This window comes from Rousettus aegyptiacus, unplaced genomic scaffold (assembly GCF_014176215.1).
Source record: "Rousettus aegyptiacus isolate mRouAeg1 unplaced genomic scaffold, mRouAeg1.p scaffold_m13_p_11, whole genome shotgun sequence".
Taxonomy (NCBI): domain Eukaryota; kingdom Metazoa; phylum Chordata; class Mammalia; order Chiroptera; family Pteropodidae; genus Rousettus; species Rousettus aegyptiacus.
In genome coordinates, this window is record NW_023416286.1 from 47,889,036 (window position 1) to 47,903,214 (window position 14,179).

Sequence of the window (14,179 nt, forward strand, 5' to 3'; positions counted from 1 at the left end):
TACAATTGTGCCAGCATTAACTCTCTGGGGATATGCTACATAGAAAATGTGAAAGTAAATGCCGAAAAAAGACCCACAAAGACTTTATACAATGACATCATGAATTATCCATTAAAGATGAGCATATCTTTTAGTTTTTGCAAAGAAAATTTCTCTTTCCCACTCTAGAAATTGCCTATATCCATAGGTATTGCTTAAGCACTGTTTTAGAGTTGCAGTCCTGTTAGCTAATGCCTTAGAAATGGTTTAATCCCTTGAGACATGCTCATTTTTAGAAACTCCTTGGAAGCTTCAGATTTTTTAAATAATGAAAACCTTAAAATTAAGAGTGATATATTCTATTCTTTCATGATTGTTAATTAAATTTTTGTATCAGCTCCCAATACAGAATTCAATATTGAATGTCACAAATTAATTATAATTTCAGATATGAAATTATTTTAAGAAAAAGACACTCATTGAAGTAACGGTGAGGCAAAATCCAGATGAATGTGTGACTTTTCACATCATTCCAGGGTAGGAGACACTAATTATGACTAGTAAAATGAAAACTTCCAAAATTCCAACAATCTATTCATTACATCTTTAATTTGTTACATCCACTAAATGACATAGCTAAATAAGTAATATGAAGTTATTTCTGTTAACCCGAGATGGTTGGCTGTTACAGATATTAAAGATGGAAAGAGAAAAGTAGAAGACAGAGGGAATGAAGCAAAAGTCAAGAAACAATTTGGCTGCAAACTCCCTGGGTTTTCACTGTAACCACTGAAAATACTGAGTTTCCAAACATAATAAAGTTTTTGGTCACACCAATAAGACCCTGTACAGAGTCTCCAATAAAGGCATGTTACTTTGTGACTTGATTCTCCATCTAAGCTGGCAGTTGTCACGTGGCAGGTCCCATCTCCACGGCTGCTAGAGAGGAAGATCAGGTCACAGGGGAAGGTCTCGTCCTCCTTGACCATGACGATGTCTCCAACCTGCAGGACAGATGGACAGCGCCATTAACTGAACCCTGACTCTGTGCAGTGGGGTATTTTTTTCCCCCTAAAGTGTCCGTTGATACAGACAGATACCATTATGGTGTTTATTTAGAGGAGTGTATGTGGATGCTAATGTGCCTCTAGAGAAAGATCATTTCCCAGGCATTCTGCACAAATGGAGGACAGATCAAGTGAGGTTTCAATGTACCAATTTTAGATCCATGAAGCATCAAAGTGCATTATGATTGACTATTTTGCAATGGAAACACGGGCAAACATCCATAACAAGGTTATCTTTGATTCAGTCCAAGCAGGATGAATTCAAGTGTTTCATTAAACATGTCTGAATAGAAATTATTACTGCAGGGAGGCATGGATCTAAAACCAGGTGCTCTATAAACCAGGTATGAGAGTTCTAAGAGCAGAGGCCAAATAACAGAACCAAGACACTGTCCAGATCACTCAATAATGAGAAGAATAAAGCAGAAGTGGCAATCACATTGCAAAAACTAAAGAAAAATGAATCGCAGAATATTTGCCATATGGATTCTTAAGTAAGATGCAAACACCACAGTTTCTGTATCATTACCAAAGAAGGCATCTAAACAACCTCGCAGAGAGGCCCTTTTTCTCTGATCATGACTTTAGACTGTGTCTGGAAGGTAAATGGTCATCAAAACCCCACAAATTGGGATGACTAGCTAGTGGGTTCGAAAACTTTCCAGTCACTTGGATGGTCTTGCTATTACATGCAAGGTGCTCCCAGAATCAGGATATCACCATACTTCTGTCCATACGAGTGGAGTTTCCTGTTATACCCCCAATTATGTTCCCAGGTTAGTGTCTGGGAACTTAAAATTGGAGGGTTATTCCCCAAATAGACCGTTGGGTTTAGTGAAATTCCTATCAGAATCCCAGCAAAAATTTTTATAGATATAGATGAGCTTATTCTAAAATTTACATGTAGAGGTGTAGGCCTTAGAATAGCTTCTACTTCTTGAACAAGAAGAATGGAGTAGGGGAGTCACTCTGATGATAGCAAGGCTTACTCTGCTGCAGCAGTAGTGCTGGTACTGGGAAGAGACCAACGGAACAGAACAGGTTGAACCCTGAAATTGACCCACACGAATACGCTTACTGACTTTTGACAATGGTACAAAAACAGTTCAATGGAGGAGGGATAGCCTTTCTAACAAACAGAAGAGCAATTGGACAGTCACAGGCAACAAAGGAACTTTGACACGAACCTCGCACCTTATATAAAAATTCAAACTGGATCATGAACTTATGTGACACTATAAACATTTTAGAAAAAAACATAGGAAATCTTTGGGCTCTGGAGCTAGAAAAAGAATTCTTAAGCTTAACTCTAAATGCATGATCCATAAAAGGAAAACCCAATAAACTGGACTTCATCAAAATTGATAAATTTTACTTTTTGATTACCCCATTTAGGGATTTCCGACAGAGGACTAAAATAATAGGGGATATATGAACTGTCAAAATCCATCAGTAACAAATTTCAAATAATTGAACTAGAAAATGGGTAAAACACAGTAAAAGTTTTTTCACAAAAGAGGATATGCAGATGGCATATAAGTAAATGGAAAAATATTCAACAGAATGAGCCATTATGAAAATGCAAATTTAAAGCACACTAAAAAATACCGGAATGATGAAATTAAAAGACAATGCCAACACCAAATGCTGGTGAGAATGTTGAGAAACAATCGTTCATACATTTCTGATGGGAATATAAAATGGTACAGTGGTCTGAGAAATTGCTTGGCAAATTTTTTTAAAACTAAGAATAGATTTACTATATGACCCAGCAATTCAATTTGAGTTTTTATGCTAGAGAAATAGAAACTTTATTCACATAAAAACTTATACATGAATGTTCACGGCAGCTTTATTCATAATAGCCCCAAACTAGATAATACCTAAATGTCCTTCAACTGATGAGTGTAAGCAAATTCTGGTCTACTCCACACCATGGACTGGGGAGAAATCACGGGAATTAGACTGAGTGATAAAAATCCTGAAAGATTTCATAATTCCATTTACGTAATGACAGTCTTGAAACAACAAAATTAAAGGTTTCTTTTCTAATAGCCTTGAGTACCCTCTGAAGGCCTGAGCCATTATGGCCCATGAAAGACAATCCCTAGAGTTGCAGGGATTTTTCTTCCTTGTCTCACATAGTCAATTTAGAATCCTCTAGTCAAAATAGGCTGGATACACAGCAGACATGACCCATAGGAGATCAATGCATTAAAAATTCAATTTTGTGCTAGTTAGACACTATTTGGTTCTATTTTTAAAGAAAAAAGATGTTTATTAAATGTTACAAATTGCCAGTTATCAAAATAGTCATGGAGAATATAGCCAATAATATTGTAATGGTTATGTATGGTGCCAGATGAATATTAGACTTATCAGGGTGATTCTTTCACAAGGTATGTAAATCTCTAATCACTATGTTGTACACCTGAAACTAATATTACATGTCAACTGTAATTGAAAAATAATTTTTAAAAATGTATGGAAGATTTTGCAAAGGAAATATTGTTGTTTCGAGAAACTGCACCCAGAGCCTGAGGTCTGAGGGAGCCTGTTAACACGTGTGTGGGGTCACCACTGCTGTTCTCACAGCCATGAGGCCTGAGCTCCCAGCCCCTCACCTCCCTGACCCCGTGGCCAATAGGAAAACATCGCTGGTCGAGACTAACTGAGAGGAAGCTCATTCAGAAGTACTAAAACGCCTGGACAATAAGATTTATAAAGCAAAAAGATTGAAAAATTTAAAAATACATATGATAGTGTGTATAACACACATAATAACTGGAGCTAGGTTAACAAAGACAGATCCCATGCTGGGGACACGTTAATAGGCTCCCTGGAGGTCCTGGTGTCCTGGACCTGTCCTTCTCCCAAGACACCCATTGATCCCCAGGCTGACAGGGTTACCCCTCTTCATGGCATCAGGGGAGTGCCTGGAACCAGAGGCCCACTTTTCTGGCACTGTACACAAGGGCTGGCAACCCTCCCTTACTGCAACCTCCTTATGGCCCCACCATGATTTCTGGCCAGGAAAGCAGCCCAATGAAACAGTAAAGCTGCCAGACAGGAGGGAAGGTGGAGGATGGGGGCAGGAAGAGGTACCAGCAGGGTGACAAGGACAAGAGGAGGTGCCAGGGAGATGATTAGGCTCCATCCCTAGGCTCACAGCTAAACATTACTCCATTACTGTAAAAAGCATTCTTATCATTTGTACACATATAGGTGCTTCTAAAGGCTAGTGTAGGTTTGAAAGTAATCCACTTAAATGATTTAAACACACATTTAAAGATAATAATAATACATCAGTTACACTTGATAATTCATTGGGGAAAAATTGAAATGCAACCTTCAGTGAGGTTTCTGACCCAGTTTCCATAAATTTCCAACTAGTGGAGTTTATATTAATATAATTTTACCTTGTTCTAAAACAGGTTTTCTGAAATTGTGTAGAGCTTTCTGTCCTGACCAGTTAGTGTAATCTCATAAACAGTCCGGTTGGGGTGCTGATAGTGGGGGAGGTTGTGTATAGGGACAGAACAGGAGGTATACGGGAAACTTCTATTCCTTCTGCTCAATTTTGCTGTAAATCTAAACCTGCTCTAAAAAATAAAATTTATTAAAACTTTAAAAGCACATAAATAAAAATAAAAATAAAGATAGTGTTAGGAGCTTGCCTGAAGTGAGAAGTTTTTGGGGAAGAGGTTGGGCCTATATCTAATTAAAAAACAGTTACAGACAACTGTTTTGCCAAAGAGAATAAAACTGTTACAATGCTTTTGTTTTTAAATTGTTATTGGTTTTAAGCCAATTCAATGTATCAGTTATTACTTACTCTCAGCTTTCGGCTCTGCTTCCGAACCAGCTTGCCGTGCTGGATGAAATGAACAGGGCACTGGTTCATGGCATTGTCTGCTTTATGGCGAAGCCAGTCTTCATAGCCCTAAAAAATAAATTAAGAAAGAATCTCATGCGATGGAATGACAGAACTGTGGAGGGTCCACCAGCTCTGAGCTGATCCTTCTGGACGTCACTCTGATGGGCAGTGACTATGGGTAAAGCATTAGCAGCCTCAGCCTCTTGGACAAGCGAGGTGGCCAGAAGACCCGAAACCCCTGTGTTCCCAGCTGTGTCCATGAGAAGGGCTAACCATAGTAAAACTGCCCATGAGAAGGATTATCTGCAGCAAAACCAGAAGTCACCTTTCATTCTTCTTTCCCTCACACCCAGCACCTACCCACCGGCAAGTTCTGATGCTTTTCCCTCAATAGATTCTAAATCCTCCACTTCTTCATGTCCTCTGGCCCACCCTTCCATGGGCTTCCAGAAGGCCAGATCTCCTCGTGGTCCCACACTTGAATTGACCAGGGACACAACTAGCCTTGCCACTGCTGGGGCCCCGACTCCACACATTTTATGGCGGCTTCTCAAACTCTCTGCTGTTAGGACATGTGCAGAAAGGCTGTTCTCAAGTCCTCTACGGTGACTACACCAAGCTGCTCACTGCCAGGGCCATGGCCTGGGGTCCTGGAGGGGCCAGGACCTGCTATGGCCTGAGGTCTAGGGGAGGAGTCTTCCGGTTCCCCTTCCTCTGGACTCAGGCCCTCACTTCAACCTGTTTCCCTGGTTTGAGTGTATCAGAGAGGACCCACTACCAGCACCCTGCTGGCCTACAGTGCACATGCATATATATGCATATACATACATGTGCGGAATTTCTCTTGTTCAGCACTACCATCTCTAGGACCTACAAAAAGGCTTAGTACATAGCAGAAGCTCAATAAATATCTGTAGACTAAATATAGGATATGAGTAAAGTGGGAAATTAGAAAAGAAAAATATTTTCTAACAATCTGCTTGGATTGTGTTCCACCCTGTTTTTCTGGGTCTTCTGACTGATCTTTTCCTTTTCACTCTGCAACTCAGTGCAGGAGGGAATCAAGGCATAAACAGAAGAATCAAAAGTAACTTTTCAAAATTAGTTTTTACCTTTTATATTACAAAAAAATTATATTCTTTGTGGACAAAATACATATATCACTACCAAAAAAAACCTAAAAAAGTCCTAATCCTATCACTCAATAAAAACCGTTAATATGTAAAACATCAACATATAACTATAATTATATATTAATATAATTCTAGTCCATGGGGGAGTAGTTTTTCAACATTAAGATCGTACTGCACATACTACTTTGTACCCTCAATATGTCATAGACATTCTTCCATGGCGATTTGGGGTTGCTTAAAAGTTTTGTAGTTACAGATATACTTTGATAAACATCTTCACAATTGTATTTTTGTGTATGTCCATGATATATATTTAGTATAGATTTCTAAAAAGAAAATGTCTGATCCAAAAGATAAACAAGGCGTTTCGACTTTTAATATAAACTAACCACAATCCTCAAGAAACTTGTCACCAATTATATTTCTAATAGCTGATCTTAAACGTTCTACCTTGAAAAGCACAAGACAGCTATGTTTTTTTATTGGATATGGCAGCCCTGATTCCTAGCAGAGTGAGGTGCCTGATTCACTTTGTGACACCCACACAAACCTTACAGTTCCCCCATGCACATGTGCATTTTATTAATTGTAACGAACATTGGAAGTTACCAATATTAGCTGTTCCTATGTCAACTCAGACACTGGCTCAAGCATTGGAAAAGCAGCTTGCCCTAATTCTCTAACAACTCGGCTAAATCCTTCTGGTCTTAAACAGGCATAATTTTGATTTTTTTTTTCAAATTTCAAATTCTTTCCTCAATAGGAAAAACATATACTTTCCATCAAAGAGTTTGGTGTTTTCTAAATTGATTAACACACCTTTAGAATTGAGTTTCTTTGGATGTAAAAGTGCATCTGAGTTAAGGATCATGAATTACGTCTTCTCTGTAATATTTCCCAGCACATGAACGGGAAAACCAGATGCCTGAAGAGGTGTTTACATCTCCAGACATGGCTACACATCTGTACCCATGAGCTGTCATGTGATGGAAATTTTCTGGAACTAGATAGTGGTGATGGTTGAAGCACTAAACTGGCTAAATGGATAGTGGAAATGACTGAGATGCATTACTCTTACTGTTAGTCACTGGCTTTGTTCATCAGAAAGAACGGAAAGAACAATTTTATGCACACTGAGTCAGGAGTGAGCATGCTCTATTATGAAGCCACATTGGAGACCCTCTGGAGGTAGCAAATTCCTGCAGTTAAGACGGTCGAGGACAAAGGTTAAGCAACTCACTGAGAACGAGACACCATCTGGTTGATTCAGAGTGTGAAAATCATAGTTTCCTCCTTGAACTCACAGGTCACCAAATTAGCAAGTAAATTATATGATCTTTATTATTTTAACCCAAGTATAAATCTAAAACAGTTACAAAAATGAGTTTCTTGAACTTAGGTAAATTGTCTATGACCTAGCTAAAACAAACCAGATTGCTTTGGATAAAAGGTGCCATCATATAATGAAGATAACCACCTTCTTCCTTTGTAAAATTCTTACCTGTTTGATAGCTGTGACGGTAATGACAAAGAACAGTGGAAGTCCACTCGTTACCGGACTTGTGGGTGTATCAATAATCAACTGAAATGAAAAGAAAATTGCGGAACCATTTTTAAAAACATGTATTAGTGACTTCAGGCAGATTGGTGAGCCCTGTTACACCACTACCCAACATTTGCTTTTACTTATTTTAAATTGCTTTATTGTTACCCCCACTTTATCCTGCCGTTTGCGATGAATTAAATAAAAAGTAAATCGCCCTATTTCACTATGAAACTGAGGGCAGTTCTCTTTAAGTAGGGGGCATGTGTAAGGAAATGACACTGGCAGTGGCAAAGACACAGTATATATTTATTTTAATTTACTACTCTGCTCTGGTGCCACACTTTAATTACATCCTTTGGTTAATTTAATATTGGGGAAATTTTGAAAGTCCTTCAACTGTATTTTGTATGATTGAAAAAAAATTCGATCACTATTCTTAACACACAGCTGACATATTGTTCCCTAATTCGCCCCTCACTGTGGTATTCACTCGCTCTTTTTTTTTTCCTCTCACTTCCTCTTTTTCTTAATGTTTTCTCTCATTCGTCTACACATACTTAGGAAGACGATAAGTATAATAATGTTTAGCGTGGCTGATGAATTTCTCCTAAAAAGTAGGCAGCTCCTGATCTCCCTTCTAGTGCTGGAAGGTGGCCAGAACCAACTCAGAAGCAGAGCGCTCGTGTGTACATTGTAGCTTACAGGTCTCTCTGAACCAGGACACTTGCCCTGAAGGAAGTAAATGGAGGAACTATAGATAAGGAGCAACAAGTCCTTGTTACTTCTTACTAGCAAAGCATAGTTAATCGCCTGAGAATAAAATGTCACCTATTTAGATTTACATTTGAGGTGATAGAAAAAAGATGACCAGCCTTACCTGTACCAGAAATATGATAAGAAAATAAAAGTTGGCTATTCTTCTGAATTGCTCAAATAAGTTCTTGGGTATAAAGTTCCAAAATGTGTACTATATAAAAGAAAAACGAAAAGGTGTCATTTTGATCACATTTTACTTTTCATGTTATTCTACTGCATGATCTCAAAGTATAAAATGTTTAGTTTTAGATACAGAACTCATAATTCAAAATTTAAAGTGTTTATAGACATTTCATCAACTTGTTGACCACAAAGACAAACTTCTAACAGAGAACATGGACCTCAAAAGTAGTGCATGTGTTACCTAATTTCAGATAATTCAAGGTAATGCAAAGTACCTTAATAGTTTTATTATTAAAATGTCTTTCATAAAATATAAACCTATGATTGTTAACTCAAAAAATATATGTTTAGCATTTTTCCTTGGTTGTAATTTCCTTGTAAGCTTTGTGTATGTGTGTGACAGTGTGACTAGACGGAGAGAGAAAGCTAAAACAGAAGTCAACATTATTAGATGGTCTTGACCCAGTCTGGAGACGTTTCCTACACAGGGAAGTTTCTGTGTCAGCACCACACACACAGGAGGGAATGGAGAGGTAAGCAGGGAAAATGGTTCTGTCGCCACTTAGTCTCCAAACTTTTCATTTTTGCCTCAGGAAGACAGTTCTCTTAACTTCTGTGTTAAAAACAACAATGTCCCAGATGTCATGGATCTGCAGTAAATGCTGAGCTTAGAAATTAGTTTTAAAATTCTGTTTGAAAGTTTTTGCCTTTAAAGAGGACAGTCTGCTGAAGAGTAAGAACGTGCTCTGCCCAGTCTGTAAGGTGACCCCAGCCTTCTCGCTGTAAAATGAATGGTACCTACATCAGCTCCCGTCAGGGGAGTGTGCTGGCATCGCAGCTCTAGACATTAGTTATTAAGCTCTCACAACAAGAGCTCCCTTCGTGCCAGAATCTCAAACACAAGTTATCGAACATTGAATATAATAACTAAAGCCTGGCATGGCCCTGAAGTAGCCAACATATTCTAAATTTGGTTTTTACATCTATTTCACAGTATATCATGGTTAAAAAATAAATAAACTTCTTTGCCTTAAGTTTCCAACTATTTAGAGCATATACAGGGAATTTCCATTTTATATTCTAATTTACATTCGCAAGTTCATAACGAAGTTCATTAATGAGCAGGAAAACAAAGGAGTGGTTCCCTCCCCATCTTGTGACAATTATGGGCATACTTTCAGTTCTCTCTTCTCGGGTTGGCCCCATAAATTACCTTAAAAATTCTCTAATTGAAAAATAAATCAATAAATTACTTAGTTAATAATTTTTCAAGTATAAATTGATAGTTTTGAAATAATCAAGGGGATATGAAGTACACTGTGCTCAGGACAGCCTAGAAAATATAGTCGATAATATTGTAATAACTATGTATGGTGCCAGGTGGGTACTAGACTAATGGGAAGGGAGGGCTCAGTTCATTAATTATATAAATGTCTAATGACTATGCTGTAAAAGGCACTTCAAATTCCAACTTATTTAAATCAATTTACACTTAAATACCTTTTATTCAATGGTAATGGTTGCTTCTAGACAAATGAAGAATTAAGAGGAAAAAACCAGGTCTCTAGAGGTTTAGAAAAGAAATTAATTTCCTGAGTTGCAAATCTACCCTACCGTACCCACCTAAACACACTTATCTTCTACGTGTCATTTCATACCAATCCTTTATGGAACATAGGTTTTGGAAATATCTTCTCTTAGTAACTTGTCTTTTATTTCTCTTAACAGTATCTTTTGAAGAGCAGAAATTCTTAAATTAAAAAAGTTCAACTTATTAGTGTTACCTTTCGTGGTTAGTGTTATTGGTATTGTGTCAGAAAACTCATCCAACCAAGGTCACCTAGATTGTCACCTATGCTATCATCCAGGACATTTATAGTTGTGTGCTTTACATTTAGGTTTATGGTCAATTCATTTATAGTTAATTTTGTGAAAAGTGTAGGATCAGTGTCTAGATTCTTTTTTTTTTTTTGAGTCCTAATCTTCGATTTAATAAAGGTCAGGTACAAAATAACTTTTTATATATGTATGCAACTTAACAATAAATCTGTCCTACCTGACATAACGTGAAAATGAAGATTAAACTTTGCCACAATTACATAGCTAATAGCATTCCCTATGCCGTGCTCCCCATGACAATCTACCAATTACTAATTTGTACTTCTTTAACCCTTCATCCCATTCTCCCAACCCCCCAACCCTCTGGCTATCACCAGATTGTCCTCTATATTTGTGAGTCTTGTTTCTGATTAGTTTGTTATTTTTGTTCCTTAGATTCCGCATATAAGTGAAATCATATGGTATTTATCTTTCTTTATCTGACATTTCACTCAGCATAACAACCTCTAGGTCCAACCATGTCTTTGCAAATGGAAATATTTCATTTTTTTAATGGATGAGTAATATTCCATTGTATATGTGAACAATAACTTCTTTGTCCAATTGTCTGTTGATGGGCATTTAGGTTGCTTCCATATCTTGGCTATTGTAAATTGTGCTGCCATGAATGTAGAGGTGCATAGATCTTTACAGATTATTGTTTTGGTTTTCTTTGAATAAATACCCAGAAGTGCAATTGCTGAGTCAAAAGGTATTTCCATTTTAAATTTTTTGAGAAACCTCCAGACTATTTTTCATAGTGGCTGTACCAATTTACAATCCCACCAACAGTGTGTGAGGGGTCCCTTTTCTCCATATCCTTGCCAACACTTGTTCTTTAATTTATTGATGATAGCCATTCTGACAGGTGTGAGGTGATATCTCATTGTAGATTTAATTTGCATTTATCTGATGATTAATGACATTGAGCATCTTTTCATATGTCTATTGGCCATCTGTATTTCCTCTTTGGAGAATACGTGTTCAGATCTTCTGCTCATTTTTTAATTGGATTGTTTTTTTGTTGTTGAGTTTGACAAGTTCTTTATATATTTTGGATATTAATCTCTCACCAGATGTATCATAAGCAAATATCTTCATCCATTCAGTCAGTTTTCTTTTCATTTTTTTAATTTCTTTTGCTGTGCAAAAACTTTTTAGTTTGATGTAGTACCATTTGTTTATTTTTTCTTTCATTTCCTTTGCCCAAGAAGATATATCTGAAAGAAGTTACTAGTAGCAGTATCAAAGAGATTACTGCCTACGTTTTCTTCTAGAAGTTTTATGGTTTTGGGTCTTACATTTAAGTCTTTAATTCATTTTGAGTCTATTCTTGTATAATATATAAGAAGGTGGTCCAGTTCCTTTTCTTTTCTTTTCTTTTCTTTTTGCATGTATCTGTCCAATTTTCCCAGCATCATTTATTGAAGAGACCGTTTTTACCCCATTTTATATTTTTGCCTCCTTTGTCATATATTAACTGAGCCTATAGGCGTGAATTTATTTCTGGGATCTCTATTCTGTTTGTTTGATTAATGTACCTGTTTTTATGCCAGTACTATGCTGTTTTGATTACTGTACCCTTGCAATATAGTTTGATATCAGGTGTAGTATGATACCTCCAACTTTGTTCTTTTTATTATTATTATTTGCATGTGGACATATATGGCTATATTGCTCTAGCACCATTTGTAGAAAAGCCTTTCATTTCTTTATTATACTGCTTTTTCTCCTTTGTCAAATATCAGCTGACTATATTTATGTGGATCTATGTCTGGGCTCTTTATCTGTTCCACTGATCTATTTGTCTGTTTTTTTCACTGATACTACCCTCTCTTCATTACTATAACTTTATAGAAAATATGAAGTGGGATAGTGTCAGTCCTCCAACTATGGTATTCAATATTCCATTGGGTTCTGGGTTTTTTACCTCTTCATATTAATTTTAGAATCGGTTTGTTGATATCTACAAAATAACTTGATGGGATTTTGGTTAGGATTGTGTTGAATCTATAGATTAACTTGGAAAGAACTGACATCCTAACAACATTGAGTCTTCTCATCCATGAACACAGAATATTTCTCCATTTTCTTAAAACTTCTTTGATTTCTTCCAACAAAGTTTTATAGTTTTCCTCATATAGCTCTTATACATATTTTGTATATTTACACTTAAGTATGAGTAAGTATATATTTCTTTTCTTTTTGGTGCTAATGTAAATGATGCTGTATTTTTAATTTTGAATCCTGTTCTGTCAGGGAACCAGCACAAATCTGGAATTTAAAACCAGTTAAATGGTTTCTTTATTCTAATCAGGCATGGAAGACTCATGATGCAGCTTTGACAATAAGCTTTGTAATTTCCACATTTCACAGAATAAATTACTATAAAAAGTTATTACACTGATTGTTAATGTGGTCAAAAGAGGGTTATTAATTACTGATGGTGTATAATAAGAAAATTGAAAACCCAGTGAGATACTTTAAACATTCCATTACTGCACTGATATATCAGTAACATATGGATAAAGTAAAATAAAATGATCATTTTATGACACATGTAAGAGGTGGAAAACTGATAATAGTGGGCCAATTGCACATTTATCAATTTTGTTACATAGTAATGATCTAAATATTTGCTTAGACATGTGAGTCACTATGTAATATAATGCTTTGTGTATTACAAAGTATACTGTAATACTCTGACCTATATTCAGCTATGAAGTCCTACCTTCTGGTGTGATACAATCAGTAGAACAATACTTTATACTGAAAATCCTAATATTGAGCCACAGGCATGGAATAAACTGGTTTTTTTTTCTTGCTATAAGGAAACTGAGAAGTCTGAGTTAACCAGAAAATCTCTCTTTACTATAACAGATATTTTAGGGAATGGTGAATTATATAAGACAACTACTATTCCTGGCATTTCTTTCATAACACAAAAAATTTCATAACTGAAGTCTTTGCATTTTTTCTGTGTATTGTTAGCCCTACAATGAGAACACCTCATGAGCATCTGAGCTCAGTTTTGCTTCCTCTCTTCTGTGTATAAGCTACCTCTGGTTCTGGGTTACTTGCCGGGAGTGTGGCTCCTCACAAAGAAGAAAGCAGTTTCACTCGGTCTATCTTTAGTCATGGGGAGAAAGAAAAAACCCTAAGAAAAAAAGCCCTGGGCGCCGTTCTTCTTTGCCAGCTGCCAGAAAGTAAAACGAGAGCATCTGGAAATTTCCCTGAGGCCTCAACTATTATGTACCTGAAACTGGGTCTAGCATCACAGCTGTGACTGTGACGGACCTAAAAATGTACCGGAGGCTCGTCACTGATCTGCGGAAGGCACTCTACTCGCATGGAGTAGAAGTTTCTCTGTCATTTATGATCGAGAGACGGGGATGTAAAAAATAGAAAATTACTCCCAAATTCTGAATTACTGATATGAGAAGGGAATGAGCATCATGACGGGCTGGTAAGAGAGGTAGCACTGGCACAGCAGAGGGAGTGCTGGGCTCGGGGTCAGACGCGGGGCTAAGGATCGGCTCATGCACTCTGTTCTGTGGCTCGGTGTCTTCAGGCATAGGCTGGGTTTAATAAGTATTAGCGGCCTCACAGGGTTGTTTTAGGGCTTAAACGACATGATAAACTTGAAAGTCATTAAGAACATTGCCCGTATCAAATTGGTGGAGGTGATTTTCCCTAACCAATAATCAAAAGCAATTCAGCTTTCTCGAATTCATGGAGTGACAGTACAGTTTGAGATAAC

The 14,179-nt window shown here is 37.1% G+C and overlaps 1 protein-coding gene across 6 annotated transcripts in view; it reads right to left on the bottom strand.

Annotated features, from left to right (window-relative positions):
- Positions 1-14,179, bottom strand: part of ATP11A (ATPase phospholipid transporting 11A) — a 139,015-nt gene that overhangs the window by 53,269 nt on the left and 71,567 nt on the right. For all 6 annotated transcript variants that reach the window (XM_016151906.2, XM_016151910.2, XM_016151908.2 and 3 more), the window contains exons 3-6: positions 8,480-8,569; positions 7,558-7,638; positions 4,882-4,989; positions 855-983 (exon numbers count right to left, since the gene is read on the bottom strand). In XM_016151906.2, coding sequence (XP_016007392.2) covers positions 855-983; positions 4,882-4,989; positions 7,558-7,638; positions 8,480-8,569 — 408 coding nt within the window. The remainder of the gene's footprint in view (positions 1-854; positions 984-4,881; positions 4,990-7,557; positions 7,639-8,479; positions 8,570-14,179) is intronic.